The sequence below is a fragment of the Ciona intestinalis genome, chromosome 1 (genome assembly GCF_000224145.3).
Source record: "Ciona intestinalis chromosome 1, KH, whole genome shotgun sequence".
Classification (NCBI taxonomy): domain Eukaryota; kingdom Metazoa; phylum Chordata; class Ascidiacea; order Phlebobranchia; family Cionidae; genus Ciona; species Ciona intestinalis.
Window position 1 is genome coordinate 9,289,619 of NC_020166.2, and position 26,044 is coordinate 9,315,662.

At 36.6% G+C, this 26,044-nt stretch overlaps 3 protein-coding genes across 5 annotated transcripts in view; 2 read left to right on the forward strand and 1 right to left on the reverse strand.

The window, feature by feature from the left end:
* LOC100185280 (potassium voltage-gated channel subfamily A member 1) overlaps positions 1–11,342 on the forward strand; it is a 14,137-nt gene extending 2,795 nt beyond the window's left edge. Inside the window, exons 2-11 of one of the 2 annotated variants that reach the window (XM_009864217.3) lie at positions 2,762–2,899; positions 3,011–3,176; positions 4,388–4,585; positions 6,411–6,634; positions 7,827–7,953; positions 8,375–8,705; positions 9,136–9,271; positions 9,499–9,634; positions 9,884–10,093; positions 10,414–11,342. In XM_009864217.3, the coding sequence (XP_009862519.1) occupies positions 2,762–2,899; positions 3,011–3,176; positions 4,388–4,585; positions 6,411–6,634; positions 7,827–7,953; positions 8,375–8,705; positions 9,136–9,271; positions 9,499–9,634; positions 9,884–10,093; positions 10,414–10,673 (1,926 nt within the window). In that variant the 3' untranslated portion in view covers positions 10,674–11,342. The remainder of the gene's footprint in view (positions 1–2,761; positions 2,900–3,010; positions 3,177–4,387; positions 4,586–6,410; positions 6,635–7,826; positions 7,954–8,374; positions 8,706–9,135; positions 9,272–9,498; positions 9,635–9,883; positions 10,094–10,413) is intronic. The other variant, XM_018811538.2, reaches the window with a different exon arrangement.
* Positions 11,343–12,785: 1,443 nt separating this feature from the next.
* LOC100177419 (deoxyribonuclease-1) lies at positions 12,786–16,474 on the forward strand. 2 transcript variants are annotated; one of them, XM_002124876.4, is made up of 8 exons: positions 12,786–13,129; positions 13,573–13,722; positions 14,025–14,197; positions 14,509–14,609; positions 14,993–15,105; positions 15,158–15,312; positions 15,764–15,854; positions 16,333–16,474. In XM_002124876.4, exons 2-8 carry the CDS (start codon positions 13,588–13,590, stop codon positions 16,378–16,380), a joined length of 816 nt encoding a protein of 271 aa, XP_002124912.1. In that variant the 5' UTR covers positions 12,786–13,129; positions 13,573–13,587; the 3' UTR covers positions 16,381–16,474. The 2 variants fall into 2 exon arrangements, with proteins under 2 accessions (XP_002124912.1, XP_026696259.1); XM_026840458.1 differs by having other exon boundaries at positions 12,786–12,975.
* Positions 16,475–16,971: 497 nt separating this feature from the next.
* Positions 16,972–23,626, reverse strand: ciepi-1 (Epi-1). Its single transcript, NM_001032440.1, is given in 18 exon segments — positions 16,972–17,387; positions 17,805–17,927; positions 18,154–18,297; positions 18,359–18,524; positions 19,085–19,233; positions 19,614–19,725; positions 19,948–20,168; positions 20,406–20,496; positions 20,885–21,060; positions 21,352–21,534; positions 21,937–22,052; positions 22,135–22,252; positions 22,484–22,657; positions 22,725–22,859; positions 23,134–23,244; positions 23,303–23,359; positions 23,432–23,458; positions 23,535–23,626. Coding segments are annotated over 18 exon segments (2,202 nt in total). The 5' UTR covers positions 23,584–23,626; the 3' UTR covers positions 16,972–17,337.
* Positions 23,627–26,044: the final 2,418 nt, after the last annotated feature.

Genomic DNA, 26,044 nt, shown 5'->3' on the forward strand with positions numbered 1-26,044 from the left:
TAATCGTTAAGTTGTTACGTGTTAATCGTTTCATTGTGATGTAACAACTCTTTGAACGGATTACTTGTTGTGTAATACACGTCCTTTATCGATTCGAGCAAAGGTAGGATTTCCCCTTTGTCACTGCAGCGTATTGCAGGTAAACGTGTTGCCGGACTGATATTAAACTCAAGTGATGCCGGATATTTTTAACCCCGCTTGTGCCTGAACCGTATAAAACTCCCTAACTCGAATGTCTAAGCCCTACTCCTCCTTCTTTTTTAATACGAGATTTATAAAAGAGAGTTGTTTCTTCGGTATAAGTTGGCCCTATTAGGAAAATTTCGTACTTGTTTTTGTGTCTTCGGTAAATCTACAGTTTTAAATAAGTACTATTATAATAAGTTATATAAATATAAGAATATAAAACGTTGGATAAAACACCAGGTTATTCTATATCTTGATGACGTCATGCTGGGTATTATACAAGCGGCAGTCTTTAATAGTCTTCGTTGACGAAGCAAAAATATAAATAAATGAAATTAATATGACGTAAGAGCTCTGTGTGACGTGAAACAAATGGCGTCATTGGCAAGTGGCCCAAAGCAAACCAGTTAAAAGTTATCACATGTACCCGACTAAGCGTAATCCCGGCACCTGATGGGCTGAATCTCATGTCCCATGGCGTGTCACGCTGTAGGTTTTTACCCACGTAAAAAGTATGAGTAAATTTGGTTAAAATAAAACGGAAACACTGGAAGTAAAATATCTGAGCGTGAAGTAACGCTGCAATTAAAACTATGTCTCATTGTGATTCGCATTGGCGAGCCGCATTCCCTACGGAGGCTACGCAAGGCAGAATAATCTTTTCTTGATTACGAAGGTATCATTTGAACGTTGCGAAGCCTTCGCGGATATATAGATCGCACCGTCTCGGGACCATACGTATGTCTTCAGCTGTTACGCAAAGTGAAGGCTTCTTTTGAGTTATTAGAAGGCTCATAAACTACTGGGGAAACGGAATTTTAATTCGTGGAACAATTAAGGACTGGCTTGTTTATATTCAGGAATAAAAACAGGCCTTGTTTAATGCAAGGCCAAACAAATAGTTTTTATTAAAGGTAAATTTAGAGAATGTAGTAAAGCTTTATGATAAAGGGCGTGTATGTCAACAATGGTTAAGTCATGCCTATTTTAGCCTGTATAGCTGCTCGCGTGTTGTTAATGGATAGACATCAGAGTCGCAATATAGAGTAAATAAAAAGACTTTAAGATTAAAACGCGCTATTTTATCCAAGAGGAATATTATACCAAAATCAGCCGTAGATTATAATTAAATGCGGCGTTTATACTAACTCTAACTTATTATTGAATAATAAAAAAATACTCTAACTTAAAAGATATAACTATTTAGTGCATATGGTATTATGAACGTTGTTTAAACATCAGAGAGATTTTATAAATGTTCATGCACAATAAAATATATAGTTTATCTATCAGATCACGATAACGAATATAGTATTAATTAAACCCATTAACCTATTAGTATTGGTTGTGACAAGACCTGCTGTTGATTAACCTTATATGCGACTCGACCCAGTTTAAATTAAATATAAAAAATAAGTTTAGGTTGTCGCCTCTGTCACCCCTTTTAAAAGTGGTTCAACTCTGCGAATAAAATCCATATATCGCAAAGCAGTTTTAGCCGGAAGATACCGGGCTATCGATTCTATATAAACCACTATAAGCGGACCCTTCGTTTTAGTCTGAGCTCTTATAACAAGCTATAGATCCGGCGTGGTAAGGGTAGCTAGATTCTCAGTTTGATAATATGCTTTGTTATATGCAGCAGGTGTATATGTAGCTCCGGTATGGGGTTTATTATAGGGCGAGTTGGATTTATTTTTGTTTCCTTTAAGAGTAACCAAATAGGGATAATTATACGTTTATATGGCAGGTGTTATATTTTAAATACCTTCTGTGTAATTGTATAATACATAAAATATTGTTTTAGACGTTTGTTTATAATTGGTTAGTTTATAAAATAGGTCATATTGCGTATAATGCGTATTTACATGCATACATAAATAACACGAAGTGCTACGGTTTGTTTGTAGTAGGTAGGGGTAAGATGGTTTATGTTTTCGCTGTCTTTTATCAACCCATTTGTTAGCATATTTACAGAATTATAAAGCCGTTTCTACACGACTCTAAAAGAGCGCTGTTTATTAGTTAAAAATGATTAGCAAATATGTGATATTATGTGGTAATCGGTTCTAATCTTATACCACACAGCACTATAGTGAGTTTCTAGAAGCTGTTGCTTTTACATAAAGCTTTTAAAACTTTTTAAGTATTATAACTGATATTATAAACATTAACGGCTACAGTATTTTGACACTGAATTCTCGCCGTACGGTCGAGTGGTAGACGAAACATTGGTATAGTAGGTTGGGAAAAGGTGGGACACCATTTCTTTTTATTTTCTCTTTCTAATTGCTAGTAAACAAAATATATTTGAATATTATGTGGTAAATGTAAAAACACCCGGAAGTGAAAACTATATTCCCATATACGTTGTTGACGGTAGCACTGCCCCTTTTTAAAATGCGCTCCCTTGTTCTAAGGTATTTTAGATCAAGTTAATTTCCATTACCTGTCGTAGTTTGATCGGCAAAGGACTTTTTGGGCTCTAACATCAATTATTCTACGATAATACAAAGTTGTGGTGCTTAAAACGATCTGCTTCGTAAATCGGTTAAAATTCGATTTTGATCTCAAGCAGTCTGGCTCAGCAAGGGCAGTAAGTCTGTTGGATGAAGTTCGCATGAATAACCAGGAATTGTCTGAGCGAGATGATGACAACAGGATGAGGGATATGCACGCAGACAGGGCAGACCAAAACAACTCCCCGAAAGTAGTGAGTTTTTAAGATATCTATGTTAAAGTTTACGCGGAAAATTATTTTACGATTCAAAACTTTTTTGAATTGAAAACTTTTTTTTACGTAACAAAGGATATTATGACGTAGATATCGCACCGTGAGAATGGAAGTCATTTATCTTCTGGTAGCTTAGGAAACTCCCCTTCTGTTAGGGGTAAAGATCGCCACAGAAGTTACCATGGCAGCGATTCGAGAACGGAATCGCCACCCGAATCGTTAAAAGTGGATCAATCGCGATCAGATATCAAGAAAGGTTGGTCGATTATGTTCAAAACATTTAGAGTAAAGCTCGGCGTTGCTATTGATTAAAGAATGTGACGATGAATCGTAAAGATTAGTGTGTATGCATTGGATAAATAAATGTATTTGTTGCAGCTTGTAGGTATTTAAGATTAAGTGTTTACATTTAAAGTTAAATCCGTCGACATTATAATCCAAATACTTGTCATAAATTAGGAAAATTTAATAAAAGCCTCTGAAAAAAAGATTGGACTAGCTGTAGAAAGAAACTTTTTTATAGAAGACACCTACTGTTCAAGGTGTTTTTTGCCTGATATGTAGTTTGTTAACCACTCAAACATAATGTATTGCATTTTGGTTTTGACTTTTAGCTGTGGTTTAACTGACAGATTGTACACTAGTTCGCTTCTTTTTAAAATTTGTGAACATTAAAAAAACGCAATTTTAGTGGGTAAAAAGTTGTTGGCTTTTAATTAGTTTAATTTGCTTATACATTCACTAAATATTTTCCAGTTGGTGTATATAAACTTGGTTATTAATTTCACGTTAAGAAATATAAGTTTGAAAGCCAGGTGGGCGTGTAGGGATGTATTGAAACACAAAAGTAATGAATGTCATGCATAGACCTTGTATTGATCCTACTATGACGTATGTGACGTCACCAAGAGATCTCTCTTTGTAATAAAGCAATATAAGTTGCCATAAATGGAATGTGGCAGAGTTATTGCTTTTTTATTCTCTTGGGTTGTCTTATATTATTGGCCTCTCTTTCAACTTTCAACTATGGATTTAAATGCATTTTTGAAGTTCAAATTAAAATGTTTGGGCAAGATTAGGTTTGTGTAATTTATTCCATGAAAGATGTTTACAAAAAATGTTTTTTTTTTGCACAGTCTAAATTAGAAACTACACAATTTAATTAAAAAACAAAAAACAAACAAATTTTGCCATCTAAGACAAGCTTCCAAATATTACTTTTATGTTTTACTTTTAAAACCGTATCAAATTTATTTGTTATGCCAACACCAAGTATATCACTTAAAACTGAGCTAAACCATTTGTCCATTCTATATGATATTAGTTTATTTTGCTGCTAATTTCTATCTCTTTGCTGTTTTATTTAATTTTTTTGCGTTGTTTGTTTTATGAATTTTCACTACTGTATTCAAAGATGCTTATATATTAAAATTTATCTTAAATGTTTAACCTATTTCTGTTCTAAAGGTTCCAGTACCACATTGGGGAAATACCCTTCGAGTGAGCTAAAATATGAGGGAGTTCCCCGAAGGCATAAATCTGATGGAGACGTTGAAGCTTCACATGAAACGATCAAAGACACAACAACGTTAATTGAAGCACCTACTGATCCCATGCTACTTGGATATTCGTGTGGTCACCTTAATAATGGGGTGGACGATGAAGGTAAGTCAAACTTGTCTTCATGTGTGTTGTATGAAACTTGTGTTCCTGAGTGTTGCGTGCTAGGTGTTCTGAATATAATCTTCACATTCACTTAGAATTAATGTTACTTGCTCTAACTTTGCGTAACCGGAAAACGACACTTGTTATAACATCGGTTATACCTCGTGCCAACCTAAGAGTTACCATGTATGCTACTTTGATGTCATGGTATTTGTAACATAAACTTGACGTTGCTTTCTTGGCAGTTTCTGTAAAATAAATGTAATTTGCTCATTTAACAGGCAGAAATAAACAACCAAGATTGGTCCCAAATGTACCATTGTGTTATTTGTTTTTCTTAGCCAAGCAAAATGTTTGTTAAGACTGGGATTGACCTGTAGATTCAGTGTGTCATAATAGCAATTGACATGTTCATTATTTATGCTTTTTTACTTTTGGGGTCAACTAGTGATTGCCACGTTCACAATGAATACTTTGTACATAAGAACTATGATTTTTAAGGTTAGACACAGATATTTAAAAGGTTTTCATGTGTGCTATGAGTCGAAAAAGGTTGTGGACTGTTGGTTAATGTGTTTAGGCATGTTACGCCTATTTGCCCTATTACTATCATGGGGAACAATACCTTTAATTTTGTTGGTTACCCTTGACATATAGAGTTTAGTGTATCAGATTCATTTAGTTATATTATAGCCAGTTTCATACATGGCCCATGATTATACAACAGAAAGGATCAATACACCTGTTAATTTACCTTATTTTAAGGTGTGTGTTGAGTCTCTTGGTCACTTGTTATTTAAATCTTTGTCTTGACAATTAGAATTAAGACAAAATATTGTAAACTTCCATGGTCAGTATTGTCAGTTAATAAAGTTTAAACTCTAAAGTTTGAATTTTCTCCAAAATATTCAGCTACTTAATCCAGCTGCAGATGTATTAAAATAAGAATCTTTTCAGCAATAAAGAAACTCTTTTCTTAATAAGCCTGAACAGTAACGTTACCGATTGTCGTGAATAATTTATCAAAAATCACTTTATTTCTGATCAGTCCAGTGATTAAGGCAACGTTAAGAAATTGAATTATTTTCCCAACCCCCCTTGCAGGCTTAACTATTTCTTATATCCTTTACATAAAGCAAATCAATATTTTGTCCTCAGTTTAAAATCGGTACCTAATTATTCCAAAGAAATATCGAGTCTAGTAATTCTGGTCCCATCGTGATTACCTTCCCCACTTACCGTTGCACGAACTTTGCCTCATCGATTGGTTAATAACATTTCTATGTTTTCTCTGTCATCTTTAAATTATTGTAATCGGAAACTTGAATTGAGACCAGATCAATAAGTTCTTTGAAATTTAATAAAATTCGAGCCCGGGGTCACTTGCCCCGCTTTGTTTATTTGCCCTTTGTTCAAGCTCATGCTTAAACTTTTTAAAACATATCTAGTCATCAGTGTAGATGTTTCAATTTTACCTTTGTGTTCGTAATACTATAGGAAAGCAAATGACATTTTTTACTAAAATAAGAAAGTTCGACATAGTTCACTCTGGCAAGGTAAATATTAAATAAAGATGTTCTGCTTCATTTGAATATTAACTGCATATTGTTCACAATTTAACATTACAGGATAATGATTGGAGTACAAAACGAACAGTGTACACATGAATAATATGTCTTATACTTTCTTTATAAGCATGTGTGATGTAACTATTAACTATAACTGTAAAACTGTTGATTTATAACAGAATAGAGTGTGCATATACTGAAACAGTTATATATAACATTGGTATTACATTAGAGTTATAACACCTTCACCTCCACAGAGCCCAACTACCCAGGAAATTACGGAGCTTGCGTTTGCTGCTCTCGTGTGTCCATTAATGTATCCGGACAAATATACGAAACCCAGCTTCGGACGTTGGAGCAATTCCCTGAAACATTACTCGGCCATGCGGATAAAAGAAGGAAATTTTACGACAGAATAAGGGACCAGTATTTCTTTGACAGGAACCGCCGAGCATTTGATGCCATTCTTCACTATTACCAGGTGACTTTATTCAGATAATAGATAACTTGGTTAAGATCGACCTGTACAACCATATTGACTTATTTGGAAAATTAAGCCTTGAAATATGGGTGTAGGCATAACTATAAGACTTAGGGTCACCCTTGAAAGAGCGTTGACATTATATGTTTTAACTTTCTACCCTTTCTTATGCTTCTTAGCCTATCTTGTAAAACCACTTTTAGCTCCCTAGCTTTTACCGTAAAACAGCTTTTACCATGCTGTTGTCTATACAAGCCAGCAGAGCCAAATAATGTTGCATTCACCACATTAATTAACAAAATTTTGTAGGTTTGACAACTATGAGTATAACTGTATTTTAGAGGTCACCTCAGATTTTGCTAAAAAAAATCAAAAATAGATGTTATGCCTTTGAACATAGAGTAGGAAGCAAAATACAAAACTTATATTTCATTGCGTTCTTTCATCTGTTATAGATTCATAATGTCTATTATTAGCAAACACACAAGCCTTTGAACCTGTGGGATGATTGTTATGATGTCATAATAGAGTTTGTTACATTATTGGTTCCTTGAAGATGGAGCTCTGTTGATCAATGTTAAGCTAGTTAGCCCACATAAATGTGGAGACCATTAATCTTCTCTTCAATTTTTGATCATGGTTCAATCGATTGTAGCCTTTTAGCCGAAACTAGCGTACTTTAATCAAGCTGGAAAAGACTTTGTAGAATTTGTGAATTTGTGATAAAACGGTTGAATTTAGGATCTTAAATCTTACTTCGATGTTATATCAAGTTAAAATTCGGTTCGATTTAGGATTTTTTTTTCGAAGTAATGAACGGTTGGATTAAGGTTCTTAACATAACTTTGATGTTATAGGCTGTATAGATGCTGCCAATTCTTAGTATTATATCAAATGGTTGTACATTAGTTGCAATCAAAACTGTAGGTAAATATATAGTAGGACATTTTTACTCTACAATGATTGGTTGCTACAATGATTTCATTCTCTTTTATCGTTACATAGTAGTAAACATAAATCTTTACTAAATTGTATAAGTGTAACTTTTAAGGTTCTTAAAGAGCGTTGTTTTCTCAAATATGAAACAATTAGAAAATCAAGGATATTATGTACTAAGGGTATCCATCATACACACAGTACTATATACAACTTATGTTATGTTTATTGAAAGCATTTCTTTATAAACTTACAGAGTGGCGGTCGCCTACGACGACCAATGGACATATCTGTTGATGTGTTTGCTGATGAGATCAAATTCTTTCAACTTGGAACCGAAGCAATGGCTAAGTATCAAGAGATTGAAGGATATGTGTTTGATGGTAAGTATTTGTAGATAGATACTGGATTTGTACAAATGTGTAATGTTAGGTTCATGTTGGCTAACTTTTAAAACACATTCTATGTTTTAAAAGTTGTATAACTTAAAAATGTTTTAAAACAAAAAAAACTCTGTTTTAGGATTTATAAAAGCCTTTGCCCCGCTATTTCGAGTCCACAAACAAGCATAGCCAAAGTATGTTGCACTGTGCCTATTATTCAATGAAGTTCCCTACAAAAATGGCATGTTGTGTAATTGAAATTAGTAACTTTAAATGTAGTTAAGGTTTGTTTGATTTTTCAGAGAATTTTTTGTAAGATTGATTACCACCAGCAACTTAAGGGGTACCAAGTTACTTAAAGCTAGCCTTTTATTATACTGTTAAAGTTTTAAAAGCCCCATGGTTTGACTACATCTCACAGATTCAGAATATGCAAAGTATGGGAACGCACTTTCCCCAGCCATGTACGAGAAAAAGCGAAAAAAACTCCCGAAAAATAAATATCAACGAACTGTTTGGTTGCTCTTTGAAAAACCTGAGAGTTCGAACCCAGCACGTGTTGTTGCCGTCATGAGCATCTCCGTGATCTTCCTTTCCATCATCTGCTTCTGTCTTGAGACTGTACCAAGCTTACAGCATGCATGGATAGATAAACTTAATGCAAGTCGTCCAATGCCAGCAGCAGAGACAGCAAGTGAAATCACCGGTTCTCCACAGTGGGATGTTACAGATAAAAAGAATCTAATTATGAGGTGGGTTGATGTCATAGTGTATGGTTTGTAATGTCATACTACACTTTAATTGTTATATTGGAAAGATTTTGGATCATCATATATCTTCAAAAAGGTATTTTTTAAGTTTGTGGCCTAGCCTATTTCGTTAGTTGTTTACACAAGGCCTGTCATAGAAAGTATGAAAACACTTGATAAAATTAGCTTAACTTGTGCTTTAAACTGTTTCAGTACTTTGTCAATACCCTATAGCTTTATATTAAAACTGTTGCTTATATATATAAAGCTGTGTTTTCTTTGTGAGTTGTTATCCCACCACATCACAGACATCATGTGATACTACCTTACACGCATCACATTAAGAATAACTCTGCACATGACACTTAAATAGCTTCCATAGCACTTAACTCTGACGCTGCTCTCATGGGACCTAACAAAACTACGCTTGCAGTAACCTTGACCCCAATGCCATCAACGCCAGCAATCCAAATGTTACGGGTATCTCAAGTAAGAGATGGGTCCCTCACTTTACGCAGAACCCCTTCTGGATTATTGAAACCATATGTATATGTTGGTTCACTATTGAGGTATATAGAAATACATTATGTTGTGTGTTATAATAAATTTTAAACAATTTTTCTTGTCTTATTTTATTTATTTTTTATTTGATAAACTGTACATTTAAGGTTTTTGTTTCAATTTGTAAGTTGTTTGGCATTGCATGCCATGTGAAAACTAGGCTACATTTATCGCATTACTTCTTACACCATTATACCTTGTCAACATTACCATAATATAATATACCACCTTCCAGCTTTCATGCCGATTTCTCAGCTGTCCGACCAAAACAAGTTTTTGTTTTGATGTTTTAAATATTATTGACTTGGTGGCGATTGTTCCTTACTTTGTAACAACTGCATCACTAGCTACAGCCACTGATGAAGCTGAAGGTAAAAAACCATTTGTGACTTGTAACAGGTTCGCCATTCCCTACCTTTTATAGCCAAAAGTTGGCTTTTTACCCCTCCTTAAGGCAGGATGTGCTTCAAAATAAGCAGGAAGTTCTTGTTTAGTTAACAAATAACTAGGAGGAAGTTCTTGTTTAGTTAACAAATAACTTTGGTAGTTACCCATCACATAAAGATAATAAATTTGATTCATTAAACATAGTAGAAATGATAACCCTCCTTTCATTACAGACACACAGAATTCATCGAAAGGGATTTCTCTTGCGTTCATCCGTGTTGTAAGATTAGTTCGAGTTTTTCGAATATTTAAATTATCGCGTCACTCCACCGGATTGCAGATACTCGGCCAGACACTCAAGTCAAGTTTCAGGGAGTTGGGGCTTCTATTGTTCTTTGTTCTTATCGGGGTTATCTTGTTTTCCAGCGCAGTCTACTTTGCAGGTTACTGTTTATTTTATACATATTGTTAACATATACACCTCATGCTTACTGTTAATTTATATCATGGCTGTCTAGCCTGTCTTTGTATATACCAGGCACATGCAGTGTATTCATGTACTTCATGCTTGCTGTCAAGTTATAACATGGGTGTCTTCATATACACCTCATGCTCACTGTTGAGTTATAACATGAGTGCTTATACACCAGGCACACATGGTGTATTTGAATCTTGTTGTTGCATTTCACCCACTCACACCAACAACAATGAAAAATCAATAGTTCAATACATAAGTTGCCATACTAATCTTAATTTGCTACAGAAATCGACGCTCAGCTTCCAGAAGGCAAGCAAACTTACTTCAAGAGCATACCAGATGCGTTTTGGTGGGCTATAGTAACCATGACCACAGTGGGGTATGGTGACATGCATCCTATAACAGTAGCAGGAAAAATGGTTGGCAGTGTATGTGCATTGACGGGGATCTTATGTCTTGCGTTACCGGTTCCTGTTATTGTTTCAAACTTCATGTATTTCTACCAAAGAGCTGTGGCCAACAAGACGAGGGACGATATGAAATGATCAAACTATCATTGAACAACCCAAGCAAAGCTATATAGATGTATAGTTATACCAAACTACCTATTCAGACACGCGTACTAAGATATTTTCTCACCAAGTAAAAATGCAGACATGTTCCAACTGTGAGTAACATTCTCTTGTTTTGTCAACTATTTGGTATAAAGTACCAAGGATCTCTGGTTCAAATCCATGCCAGGGTAGATGGGCATATTTGTATTATTAATTGAACCAAGTTACTGTATACTACTCACAATGCAACAATGTTAATATTGTATCTAGATTTATATTTTAAGGTGTGCTTTCGTTCCCATACTTAATCAGAGTATTTGTGTTTATTGAACATTGTATGCAATGCTGGTTCTATTCTGTACTGTTGAGGACCTACAGCGCCACGATATAGCCCAGCGTTGGCGCAATAACCTGGCACTGATACGAAATTGCCAACCATTAAATGAGCGCAAAGAACAAGGTCTATAATCTAGATCAAAACTTCTGCCAACAGCGAACTTTTAATGTTGTTAGAATCCCAGGACATCAGTTGGTTAAGTGGGTTACGCTGAATGTCATTTTTTTGTACTTATTTAAATCACCATCATGATTATCGTGGGTACGTCACTTCACTTGCGCTGACGGAATGTTATAGAAATATTAAATATATATAATACTGTTTTTGGTGTTTTTATATCAAGTTTATATGAATGAAAGTTTTTATCCACGCGTGGCAACGATGGTCTTTATAACATAGGTGTTCTTCTCGGACACATCGTGCCCGCTTTCGAGTTTCAACGTGTTTAACTAAGGTGCTTGTTTTTTTCTGTGTGGTTGAGAATTTGGACAACCCATCAGTGGCCACTGAGTTTAAGACACACATGCTCAAGACACATACGCCCACAATGGTAGCAGCGTCGAGCCTCGAATATATTACCTCTGGGTTACAGACAGGCGCGCTAACCACTATACCACGGCGCCAAAGGAGTGAACAACGGAGTGCGACTTTCCAGCGTACAGCTGTTAGCATATATTAAACTATTCATTTATCACTTTAATTATACTTTCAAATGTCATATTCAAATTAACGCAGAAAAGAAATGAGAATTAACAGCAACAACACTGTCCGTACAGCACGTACCAGACGTAATGAATGGAAAGCCTTCAAGTGTGGCTGGTAAACTATGTAAGAAGCAACATGGAGTATATTTACCAAGCACGGCCTGTAGAGATACGGCCTAGGAGGTCGTGTACTAAGCTACATAAACAAACAACCAGTTAGGTATAACACATGGCTTGACATTCTTGGAAATATAGCGGAAGCTGTTGGTCATTGACATTGTGACGTAACGATTCAACGAATTATGACTCAATAGAACAAACCAAGAACCGTGTTAAGTTTAGCGGATGTATAACTTTTGTGCCTGGGTGTGCCTTTACATTGGTTCCAAAGCGAGATTACTAAAAAATTTAGTTGGTCCAAAGGTATAGTAGGGTGGGGAAGACGGGACACCTTTAGTACGAAATATCCAAATATTCTTGAGGATATGTTTTTATAATTCTTTGAATGTTGTTTACTTGCTACCAAATGCGACCAGAAAATAGAATAATAATGTGTCCCATATTCCCTTACTCTCTTATTATATTAAAAGTATATCCCAGAATATTCCACATGGTGGCTAATGTTGTTTGCATAACTGCTAAACTACGTTTACTTTACATCGTTGATATGGACGAGCTGTTTACGCTTATACAACTTGGTAAACAAGTGACGTATTATAGAGATATACGTCACGAATTTCGAATGTCAATACCAGATACTATATTGAGTCTGCTGTTGTGGGAGATAGGCAGGTGCTGCTGTGTGTTTATACATCTATTGGAATGCTTCCTGATTACACGAACGTGTATTTAGTATTCTACTTATAGAACATTGTTTTAAGTGGGCATGGCTGCACAAGTTTCAGGAATCAGAAAAGGCTGCTTTTGTTTTTGTTGTGGGCAATGTTTTGTGATGTAGTATCGGCGCTATGACTGTTTTATGGTGTATCATAAAATGTCATCCGCTCACAGAAAAACAATAGCTGTGTGATGAAACATAAAACACGTCATTCCTAATACGTGACTACTAAAACATATCGGTATATTATGGTTAAACGCATTGATTGGTACGTTCAAGTATAGCTGGAAGGCACGGACTTCATATAATGTAAAGTTATTCCGCTTGTGCCTAAGTCAATATTATAGTGACAATTGTATTTAACTCTTCAAATATAGTAACGAAGGTCAAACTAATTGAAACAACGTGAGGAAGGTAATTAGCAACAAAACAGCAGTCGTTAAAAATACGCAAATACTGCTTAAGCCTTAGGTAAAAGTTTCAAATAAAAGCGTAGCCGCTAAACCCACGACGTATCATATATAATAGACGCGTGTGCAAGAACTTGCAGCATTGCTGTTGCAAAGAGGTCAGTTGTAATTTAGCCCCAATATAAAAGTTTAGCCTATATCGGACTTGCCTTACGTTCCCAAAGGAATAGTCATTCTTTGATATAAAATATTTAAAAGTTATTTCAATGCATTCGCTTTGGAACTGACTCAGACAGACATAGTGTGAAGAAATTAAAACTCATAACGATAGAGTTTTAGAAGCTACAATGGGGTCCGAGCTGTTAAACGGTTATCTTTTTAAATTTGACTTCGATGGGTAATTAAATAATGTACATTGGGGTGGGGGAAGATGGGACACCTGTTCATTCTATTCGGTACACCTGTTCATTCACTATATCGCGATAATGAACCAACTGGACCAACCCTATGCTAAATCCCAGTCCCTCCGCCGTGATGGGCTCTCAATCTTATACTGTTTTGAATAAACCACTACCGCTACCTGACGGTTATGTTTTCCTAGATTTATCAACCAAACATGAAGTGTGTTTTACTTCTTTGTTTCTTATTGGGGTCGGCCTCGGCTACTCCTCTTCTGATTGGTGCGTTCAACGTTCAAATATTCGGCCAATCAAAGATGGATAAACCTGACGTAGTCGCCACTCTTGTAAAAGTAAGACAAATTGCTAACTTACATAATTATTTTATGTTTACATGGTCGTTTATCGGCCCGTAGCATACCAAGTTTAAAGCTAAATGCTCACTCATTTAAAGACCGTGTGAGAAGCCACTGCATGGTGGAGCTACTAAGCGGATACTATAGGTGTATAAGAAACCGAACACCCGTATTATACCGATTGTCTTTGCCCAGCCATATAAGGATAAATAAGTGGTATGCAGTATGCACTCAGTAAGTATCCTTTATTAATATAAAATTCTTCGCACAAATTATCTCAACCTTATGTGACGTCACAGATCGTACAGCGTTATGACGTCATAATGATTCAAGAAATTCGCGATTCTGCTGGAACAGCGCTTCCTGAGCTCGTAACTGAAGTCAACGGGGTTTCATCTGTCCCTTACAGTTACGTAGTGAGCCCGAGGACCGGTAGAACGAGCAGTAAAGAACAATATGGCTACATCTACAGGTGGGCAACGTTATATTCGTCTACATCAACGGTATATAGGAGTGTAGTCTCGAGCGTCTTTTTCTAACATTCGACTGTAAATATGTTTTTAACCGTAAGTATGTTTAACGGCTACTATAATATATGAATTATCAATGTAAAAACATTATTGATTGCCAATTTAAATGTTAATCATTTCTCTCTAAGTGGCACCCTTTAAAAAATCTCTACAGTTGTTTTGTTTTATACCCACCTCGCGCCCACGTGCAGGTCTTCTCGTATGCATTTTTGGAAATAATGCAAACTTCTTATCTTAACTTTTTGTTTTTAAGGGCGGACAAAGTAACCGTAATGTCAGAATATCAGTACCCAGACAACAGCGACGTGTTCGAGCGAGAACCTTATTCGGTTAAGTTCGGAAGAAGCAGTTCGGGTGGGTGTCATTTATTATATTCTATATGGGTGAAGTTCTCTCTACAAGCAAGTCACGTTACTGGGATTTAGGCCACAGTTAGCTTTTGAACCAGATAGTACCGAGTTCGATGCTTTAAGCGGCCACCAATATGGACGTGGTTGGGCAAGACACTTAACGACAATTGCTTCAACCTAGGGGTCACTTATGGGTTGTCCACGTTGCCAGTCATATAGAAAATCATTCACTCACAAATTTACATTTGTGGTAGTTCGTGCGCGGGTACAAGGTGCTTGTATTGATCAGAACATTCGTTTCATAACGAATGTGTTGTTGCCCCTCCCCACAAGGATAAATGAATTGCACTCATTTATTCCTTTAGCTCATTCATCTACACATCGCAGGTAAACAACAAACTTTCAGTTACATTTCAATCCACGCTAAACCTGATGACGCAGTCGCTGAAATCGACGCCCTTGATGACGTATATGACGTAGTGGCGAAGCAATATGGGGAGGTGATGACGCTAAACAGCGTTATAAAACACGTTATGACAAATTTATTTTTAGGACGCACTGATAGCTGGGGACTTCAACGCTGATTGTAGCTACGTTTGCTCATCATGCTGGCAAACCATTGATATGTGGACAGATCCAAGATTTACCTGGCTTATCGGGTCTGACGTGGACACAACTGTGAGCAGCACCGACTGTGCTTACGACAGGTGAATGATATATAATGACTACATCCTATTGTATAAAATGAGGTCTTTAATTAGGTACACGTAAGACTGAGAATATAAGGGTATTACCCCATCCCCCCAACACTCAGGTTGCTACTACCTTTACCCCCACTGATGCAGTTTGACACTCATCGTAGGAGCGATTCTGTTTCATAGGAGCCTCGTCCTATGACAAAATATGAATGGAAACGAGGCGTAAACCTATGATTCATGTGCTATATTTTAAGTTTTTGTAGAGTAGGGTGGGGGAAGACGGGACACCTTTAGCACACAATATCCAGAAATCCTGATCGTGTTTTAAACAATTAACAACTGTCTATGAGGACATAGTTTCATATTTCTTTTAATGTTCTTTGTTTACTACTAAAACGGACGAGAAAATAGAGGTAAAAGTGTCCCATCTTCCCCATCCCACTGTATATTAAATTTATAGAATCGTTGTTGCTGGTAAAGCTATGACGGAGAATTCTGGCATGGGAAGTGTATTCCGGTTCGATCTTGCTTACAATCTCTCGTATGAAGAGGTAAATAAATGTTTGTGTGCATGTGGCCGCTTGATGCTGTCACCATTATTGGTTGTGTTTTTGGGCCACACACTTACGGATAATGCTTCTATGGGCTTACCAATTTGTCAGCCATACAGAAACAAGTCATCCACAAAGGTACATACGTGATGGTTACTCGAAAACGAGCATGGGGTGTGTGGAATAGAACAACTATGTTATAACTTTTGCAGTTGCCCATCACGCTGGGCTAAATCAGAGTTTTATAATAGACATGTATATATTTATTTATTTGTTTATTCACCTATGTAGTGGGGTGGGGGATTTGGGCCACCGTTAGCACATAATATCCAAATATCTGATTTTTTTAATCAATTAACAACGGTCCATGAAGGTCGTGGAAATACGGTTTTATAATTCTTAAAGGTGTCCCATCTTCCCCGTCCTACTATACCAAGGTCTTATTTGTTTTAATTTTCGGTACTTTAATTTATTTCAGACGAAAGATGTGAGCGACCATTACCCAGTCGAATTCTACTTGCAGTAAGATGTATATGATCAGCAAGTGTACATATAGATCGTAATAATTGGTGATAAATCATTAAATACAATATAAATTATAAATGATACAAGTTTCATGGTAAACATGTCATACAGTTGTTTTTGCTTATTGAAACGGTTTTTGAGGTCCAGTCTGTCGGTACTTAATAGCACTATGGTCGGTAATGTTCTGGGGGAATTCCAGAGTTTAACAGTTGAGTTTGTTTAGTTTGTCGTGTATATTTCGGCATTTTTTGGTTCGTCTATTTTTAAGATTGACGGCAAAATCCCGGGAAAAGTATGAATTTTATCTACAGTCCCAAATAAAGTGTAGTATTATCAAATGCCAACGCACCGTTTACTTTAGCTGAACAAATTATTTCTAAAATGCCTTGTTATATTTGTATTTTCCGTAAGACGGCTGGCAAATACTTTTTCTGTAGGCCGAATTTTAGCAAAGTAAATTGCGTACGCGAAAAAACTAGCTCACACTCGCGGATTTTCGTCTACAACTGCCTACTATATTCTACTGACTGTCGCTTGGCATCTTAACCGACCAAAGTATCAACACTGTTACGTGATATTTTTTACTTCAAGAAACCTTTCGTGATATTTTTTATTACATAACAGTACAGCGTTAGTGGGCGTGTATCACCAAAATTTAGTAAAGCTCGTAATATTTGTTAAAAAGTTAACATTAATCTGCATACTACATTGGCATGGCAGTAACGGCAGTACAATAACTTGACTGAGGGCTAGTTTACAGCAGGTTATCATTTTGCTCAGAATAAATAATCAAAGCTTTGAATAGTAATATTAACTGTACAATTTTTCTAGTATTTTTCTTATTGTGCAGCCATTCAGTTGTCTTGTGACATTAACATATAAAAATGAAAAGGAAAGAAGTCGCCCAACATACGACAAGTTACATTATACAAGAAATAGGCAAGTATATAGTTCAGATTCACTTTTTGCCTCCAACTGGTGGGAATTCAGGTCCAAATGGTGATGTGCCTAAAAAGTGGAATGTTTTTATAATACTGACTAAAGAGACAAGCACATTTACTATAAATTACTGAAGAAAATATGCATATAATAACCATTATTTTCTAATAATTTCTCTTAATGCTGTTTGTTTACTACCTAATGAGATGATAAAAGAGAATGAAAACATGGATCATCTTACCCCAACCTACTATATATTTACCATAATTAAATATAAAAATTCATAGGAAAAATCAATCTCAATGTAAATATTAAAGTCTCTTATCTTTAAGCATGAAATAAATTACATATAATTTAGGTCGTCTAAGTATAAATGTGGGAAGAATAGAGAAGGTTTGCGATATCTATAGTTTATAAAGCTACCGTGAATTTCGAGCACTAACATATAGATGCATGAAATAAAGTTGGTTAACTAAAAATACTTACTGCCAGAACGAATTAAACTTCCTATTGCTGGCAAACCGGCTATTGTTCCGATTTCTCTTGAATAGCATCGTGGAATAGATGGGTATTGAGCAACGACAGTCTCGTCATCTTCATAACAACATCCTGCAAAAATATTTTTTTACAATAATATAGAAAACATTTTTGTCATTTTTACAAACATAGAAAACATGTTTTTACTAGCTTCATAGTAATATTCTGACGGAAAACATTCTTTTTTTAAATTTTTGTTCATCAAAAAAGGGCACATGATGAAGTGGGGCTAATAGAGGTAATGTATAATATATACTTAAAAACAGTGTTTAAAGTTTAAAGACTCAAAATACCTTACCTAGTTTAGTAAGGCAATCCACTCTATTGGGGATAGATAATATGTTGTAACCAATAATGTGGTAATTTATGGTGTAGTGGCAAGCCACTCTTGAGTAGTAGAGCATTGGGATTTTGTGAATGTTTACGTTGCAGGATCCATTTGCTGTTGAAAAATATTGATTAGAGTTTGTAGTTGATAACTTTGTAAAAATAATAGTATATACCTGGTTTGTAAGCAACTGGGATTTGATCAAAGTTGAATTCAAGGTTTGATGGTCCATTTGGTTGGTAGCATTGTGGGACTCTGTATGGTGAGTTCTCATCCCAACAACATCCTCTAATAGCAACGCAGTGGAATTGAGTCACACCGGGGAAACCGCATTCATATCGCTGGAAAATAATAAACAGTGAAAACATGTACTATTTTATGTTAACTCATATGACATTGACATATATAGTAGGGTGAGGGGAGATGGTACCCCTTTTCATTCTAATTTATTATCCCTTTCGTAATAAATAAAAAACATTCAGAGAATTATAAAACTGTATCCTCACGACTCCCATGGACTGTTGTTAATTGTTTAAAACACATCTGGATACTTGGATGTTATGGGCTAAAGGTGACATGTCTTCACCCACCCTACTATATCATCTATTTAAACTTATAGATCACTAAAGGTTAACTTATTGTTACTAAAATGTTTCCAATTAAGCTTTAAAATTTGAAACAGTGGTGGACACCAGGGGAGAGCATGGGGTTCACTCCTTTTAATATTATTTCAAATAAGATTAATGCAAAGGTGTCAATTCTTAAAACTTGAAAATAGTGATAAAAATTGGTTTTAAATCTCCCAAAACCTAAAACTTGGTGTTTTTTTACTAGTTTTGGTTAAGACTCCTTGAATATAGTTAGTTTTATATGGCAGTTTTAAATAATAATTCATATTTACAGGATTAACAAGTCTTCCAACACCATTGTCTGGGTTTGCTGGGTCATAAAGGTGGTAGAAAGTGTTATCAAGGGTTAAACCGTATTTGAATAGTCCAAGACATTGAATTGGTGATGCGAATTTTGTTGGTTTCTTAACCTCCAAGTAGTCTGGTAAACAAATATTTTTACATGATAACAACTAAATATATTAAATTGTTTATATATATACAGCTATATAAAGAATTGTATGATTACAAGTACATATACATAATTTGTTCCCTATGTCACAAAAACTGGTAAAAGGTTAGCTTTACATAATATCTTATAAAATAGTAAAAGCCTTTTAGTTGGATTTTGGTTTAAAACCACTAAAATATCTCTAAGAAGTTCATGAATAGTTAAGGTTTATCAGAATGCTGTTCGGGTAGTTGCGGGACATTTTAAATTCAGATTGCAGTAAATAAGAGCATCCAGTTACTTTAAAATATTTAAAAAATTACAATCATATTGCTGCTTATGCGTTTTGTTAAAACTATGTATAGACTTACAGCTGTTGTGGTAAACAAAGAAAACGTTGTAGTAACACCATGGCACTGCTGTGGCGGAAAGAATAGCATTGTTGGTTGCATTTCGTACTTCAACGTCAGTAAGGAAAATGGGCTGTAAAGTTATAGTTGTTAAATGATGTCTTAACGTTAATAGTGAATTAGATAAAATGAAAAGGTGCAAACCATGTCAAGACAAAGCGCACGGAATGCTATATTTTGACTAAACTTTAATTGTCTGCTATACCAATATTATAAGTGTCCCGATACTTAACGACAAATAAATCACAGTCATACGTGTATATTAGGTAAAGTTTGAAGTTATGACTGTCCTTACGTTGTAACAACAGTATGGTGCAGTTTCACAAGCAGCGGCAGTGATACCAAGGTATCCGCATTGGATTCGGTTTCTGAGATCGTGCAGAGCGCATGTGTTGACACCGAGGCTCTCGAAATGAGCAAAGTAAAGCTTAGAACCAGGGAAAATACCGGAAGGCAATGCGGGGATGTAAGGACGGGTCAAACTCTCAAAGTAAGCTGGGTTTGACGAGCCAGCAACTGTAAAAGTTAAAAATAATTTTAGTTGATTCGTAATTTTTTTGGCATTACAATTTCTGAATGAGAAAGGTATGCATACGTTGGTACGTTTTATTAGATTGCCAGATATTTTAACTATACGCCTGGTAGCAACAGTTTATGTCTTGCACTGCGTTTCGAGTTGTATAAAAACAGTATCTAGAATCATAATATGAAGGTGGTAAAATATGGGTACGATTAGTTGGTAATGTTACGTACCTGCTTGGGTAATGTAATTGAGGAGTTGAGACTGGGAAGCGCCTCCTTGTTGTGCGAGAATGATCATGCCCATCAAAGGATTGATTCGGCCCTGTAAGGGACATTATGTTTAATACGAATGTATGTACAGATATATGTTCCCTATAGCACAGTTGGTAGAGCGTTTGTAACGTAAACTAAAGGATACCGGGTGAGACGGTTGTTACTGCCGCTATTGTGGGCATTTGTGCCCTTGGAAAATAGACGTTACGGTCATGTTGTGGTCAAGTGTTTCTAGCAATATAAGTGGAAGAGTGAAATTTATTGTTATCATAAAGTATAGCTGCTTAGCGTGTGTCGCTCGCGTTAATGAAGACGATATGTATAGGACGTTTAAACGTCAGCGCGCGAATCAATGTCAGAAAAGAAAGTTGTTTTACAAAACTAGTCTAACATGTCCGGTAGAAACAGTTTATATACGAAGTACAGCAATCACTTACAGCTTGAATGAGACTGCTGATGTAGAAATCCCGTCCTTGGTTTACTTGCAAGAGCAATGGAAGAATAGTTGGGTCGACTGCACCGATGCTGGCAAGGTAGTTGATCATTGCTACTTTGTTAGCGTCGTTACCAAATCCACCGTTTAATAGAAGATGTACCATGCTAGAGTCAAGACCTGAGGAATATTTCAAAGTGTAAAACTAAAAACATCAAGGTGGTCAAGGTTTAAATGGTGTTGGTATTGTGTTGTATTTTGTCGTGTGTTTTACTTGACGACTATTGCATCAATCCCAATGTCCACTACTTTTTTTAAAACTCCCAGCCACAAGAAGTAAATTCACCCGCAAAACTGTATGCGTGACTACTGTTACATTGTTGTTTAAAATATGACATCGATTTTGCACTTTATTTGCAAAGGAACTTAGCACAATATTTCTAGAGTTGACTTTTTGATATAAATACTCACCGAAACTGGACATAATGAGTTGACGAAGCATAACGGATTGGGATTCGCCTCTGTTTACCAAGATAGAGAGCAACTGTGGGCTTGTGGTTCCTGCCATGCTGGCCAAAAAGTAATCGTTGAGGGTGGTGGACTGACGTGGCACTGGTGCACCGAATGCTTGTCGAACTGCTCGGCGTTGTTCGGCTGTAAAAGGTTGTAGTTTGATTAGAATGAGGTTCAAGACGGTTTTGATTTCGGAGAGTACCAAAATGTGTTATGGCTTTACGATGTGGTTTTGGACGGCGAAACGAGCATTGTGTTTCAGGTGTGGTTATCGCGGCTACGTATGCAACTCTCTACTGAACAGCCGGGAGGTATAGAAGATTCGGTGCGCGAGGTGCCGGGTCGCACAGACAGGTACTGGCGGCAAGGATAATAGAAGGCATGTGCGACACTCAGCCTCCACCCTGGCTTGCCCTCAGGGTGCTACAGCATTCTTCCAAAATCGCAACCAATTGTAAACAGGGCAGGTGTAATGCTATATCTTTACATACAGACTAAATACGGAACCGCCTTTTAATAAGATGACCAACGTATGCTACTTACGTGTAAGACTGGCCTGTACTTCTTCGGATGTAACAGCATATTGGAGAAGTGTTGCCTGATGTCCCTCGGTAACTCTGTTGCATGTACAGCTTCCTGGGTTGACTTTCAAAGTACCACTGGGACGAAAGTGTTCATTATGTTAACCATGGTCCAAACTGTACCGCATATGAAACTAAAGAACTATGTAACGAAACTCACTTGCACTGCATGTCATCCAAAATCATCATCATAATGATTGGCATTTGGTCGGGTACGATGCGATCAACAAGCTGGTGTGTGGTAGTATTGTAGGTTTGGACGACAGAGGAGGAGTTAACTGCAATACAAGATCGGTATTATTCAATTGCCCACACGTAAATAAATAAATGTAAATTGCTTTTTTGGCGTGGAGGGATAACGAAAGTTTATAGCATAGAAGTTCGGTTTCACAAACCTGATTTAAATCGTAATAGGTTAAGTTCGCCGTTTAAAAAAGCGATTCATTGTGTTTTAATATATTTGGGAAATGATACTTCCATAGTAAAAAATGACGTGTGTATATTCCTACTTTGTCTCGAGAATCGGTCGAAGAGTGAAACCCAGAACATGGCATCTCCTTGTTCGTTGCATCTGCACGTATCGTTCTCATGGACTGGGTACTCGCTGTAGATATCTCCGCCCTTGCAGCCACGTTCCTCCTTCATTGCTACCAATGGGAGAACTGTGCCTTCATCCTCTGGGCCTGGTGTAATTTGTGGCGTTCAAATAAGAAACCAGAGGCTGCAACATGTTGACTGTAATATACTTACAAGTAGTGCTGCTGCCCTTATTTTTTCGGCAGAATTGTCGGGTAAGAAGAAGCAAAGTCATCACTTGTTCTTCATTGCTTTTGCCATCTCGTGCCATCATGGGGATAACTTCGTTTAAAGTTGCGTGGGCGAGCTCTGTAATAAAATTGTGTTTAAACCAGAGATTTTGCTTGTCGACATTCTAGATTGAATGCAACTAATTTATCCTTGCATGTCGAGTATAACTTTAGACGTTACATTAAATAATAAACACACTTCTAACAGAAAGAATATTTGATTAATGGTTAACGCCACTTTATAAAAAGACCATTTTCTAAAATATGTTGTATACGTGCTATATGGTGTATACGAAAATATGGTGTAAACGTGGCGTTTGATATATACGAAAAGGTTTAAAATTGTGGTATACCTCGGGTAAACCCAGCAGAGACGAGAAGAGCGAGTTGCATTTCTCTTGAAAGGTCGATGCTATTGTCCATTAAAGTTGGGAAGATCATTTCAAGCACAGAGTTCGGGCTCACTGTGAAATTAAAGGTGTAATTGCACGGGAAGTTACTTTGAATAAAACGGTAGCTTACCTCCCGACCTTTGGGCGCTGATTAATGAAAAGACAAGAATAACTTGGTTGTCTACATCTGCATAAGAGAGGGTTTATGTTAGAAGTTTCAAGTATAAGAAAAAAAAACATTGATTAAAATGTTACTTACCGTATGATGGTGGGACATTGGCATCAGCTGCAAAAAAGGCAATAAATGAATTAAAATTTGCTGCTGGTGATTCGTATTCGTTAGCTTTTGCTTAAATACTTACCAATATACGCTGTTACCAAAACGGCAAGGAGAACACAGCAAACCTTCATTTTTTTGTATGCTACCAGCTCGCTAACTTATCTATCAACTGGCTGAATCTACGAAAAGAAACGAAGGTGAGATAAGTCGTATCGCTTGGGGCCAGGGCGTGCGGTGCGATCGTCTCACACTGGTTGGTACGAACGCCCTAAATGCCCGTGACTGCAACGAATTCGATGTGGGTGAATCGATAGCAAGCATTTAAAACCGGTTCTTACAATCAAAGCTTTAACCGGAAACTTGATCTGAATAAAATGTCTTTCCGATGACCGACACACCCGCAAAAATATCGTTAGTGATTATTAACACCCTCTATACGTATTACACGAAACCTCTTAACAAAATACTAACATATCTTTACTCCGACCAACTTATACAATATCGGCGGGTCGGAGCTGCAATTTACATTGCTATAAGCGCTTCTATGAAACTCTTTCCCATGCTAACTCGTTGAGAAGTGATGGTAACATTGTGACAAAGATCTGTTTAAAAAAGCTTTCTCCTTTTTCTTGGTAAGATTTCAAATTCATAGATTTAGAAAGCCATGCATTTTCTTCTTATTCTCACTTCGTTTCCTCGGGGCGTACTACAATTACTTGACTTTAGAAACCTGGTAAGTGTGAATCTTTTTTTCCAGTCACGGCCCCTTTCGTCCCGGAACACATACAATTTGGCTACCGTTCATGTCGCATGTACAACTTTTTAGGCGGTTTCACTGAAATACAATTTAACCTAAAAAGTGCTTAATCTTCGCCAAATTTAGATAAACCGTTTTTGGTAAAATTTTATTTATTTTCACCAGAATTTTTAAGTATGTATGTGGTCCGTGTTGGTAAATAACCATGCATACAAGTTAATCGAAAAATTATTTTTCCAAGAAACGATCACCCACAAAGTTGCATATGTGTTGATACTCAAAGTGGAAGCGGGCACAAGGTGTATGAAACAGAACACCTGTATTATTTTATAACGACTGTTGTTACCCCGCGTCATATTAAGATAAAAGTTACATTTATCCATTTAAATTCATTCATTAATTACTGCCTTTTCTAACGTGGCCAACCCACGAGCATTATACGCTACAGCCATTTATACAAAATATGGATAAAATGCAAATAATTTTGAAGATATTTTCGATGAAACAACGCCCACGTGTGTACACCTTATGACGCATAGTGAACGCGGGAACTTTTCATCACAATCTGTCTTGTTTACAACTTTTATTGTGCAATAAAGGCGATGATTATGTATTGCGTCACACCCAACAGCTGAACAAGAATAACAGCTTTCTTGCGGTTATTTATTTTCCCCCCGCGTCGTATTTCAAACGAAGTGTGTCAAAGAAAATAACGATTTTCGTGAGGTGCTTGCCCGCTAACTGCAATTGACCTTCTAACTAAGCCAACGAGATATTTGCGGTCATTTTGACCTGGACTCGTTAAGTTGTTGTGCTTAGCAAAATGGGTATGTTTGTAAGCAAGTACAAATCTAAGCTTCTTGCTTTTTCCAAAATGCTATTGAGATAATGGGCACGTTATGAACATGATTCGTTAGGGTAATTAGAAAAGGTAACATCCGATAGACACGAACTCCAGCTGTTCTTTGTACCTTAACCACTAAAGTCGTTCGGGCGATTTAGAAGGTCAGTTTAGCTTTGTTTCAACGGAGTTAATTACTCGCCTGGGCATCTCCCAATAATAGAAAGCAGTGAATTTCTCGCGAACTCTCTCTCTGCTAACATTAGGCATTATCTCGCCACAAAGCTGGTAATTATCGAATAATAGTAAAACACGAAAGCGGGCGCCGAATCCGTGATCCAAATATCTGCCCAAACACAACATGTGTTCATTCAATGGACAATACTATGCATTAAAGTTAAAGGCAGTAACATGGACTTCTCTTTATTCGCGTATCATTTTTCGTTTTATTAAAAATATATAAAATATATTTTGCTTATGTTTCTATTTCGTTTACGCTTTGTTTGGTTACTAAACATATAAAGTAGCTCGCGTATCACCTGGAAGATGTTGTAACGCAAGTTGTACGCTCGCCGTAGTATGGGAAACGCTAGTTTACTGTGTCATGATACTGAAACAACAATAACATTTTATCCGTTCTGCGCATTTCACATGCTTATTTTCACAGCAATTGGCGGAATGACCTACGACCGAAAAAAGATTGTTTCAGAGCAATTGCGTACCAGGACAAGAAGCAGCAGTTTATTGCATTTGTTAACACTTAAAGTCGACCATAAATTAGCCCCGAAATAATGCAGTCATTTTCGCATTCCGGTATCCACTGAACTGTGCCTGTTTATAACTGCGGACAGAGCTCAAGGGCAAGTGTTATGAAGTTAACAACTCGACCCGAGGCTCTAAACCTTCCGGAGCTTGAACGGGATGACGTATACATGCAGCTGCTACGTGAACGTTGTAAACTAATCTTTTTTCATTAACAAGAACCGCATATGTT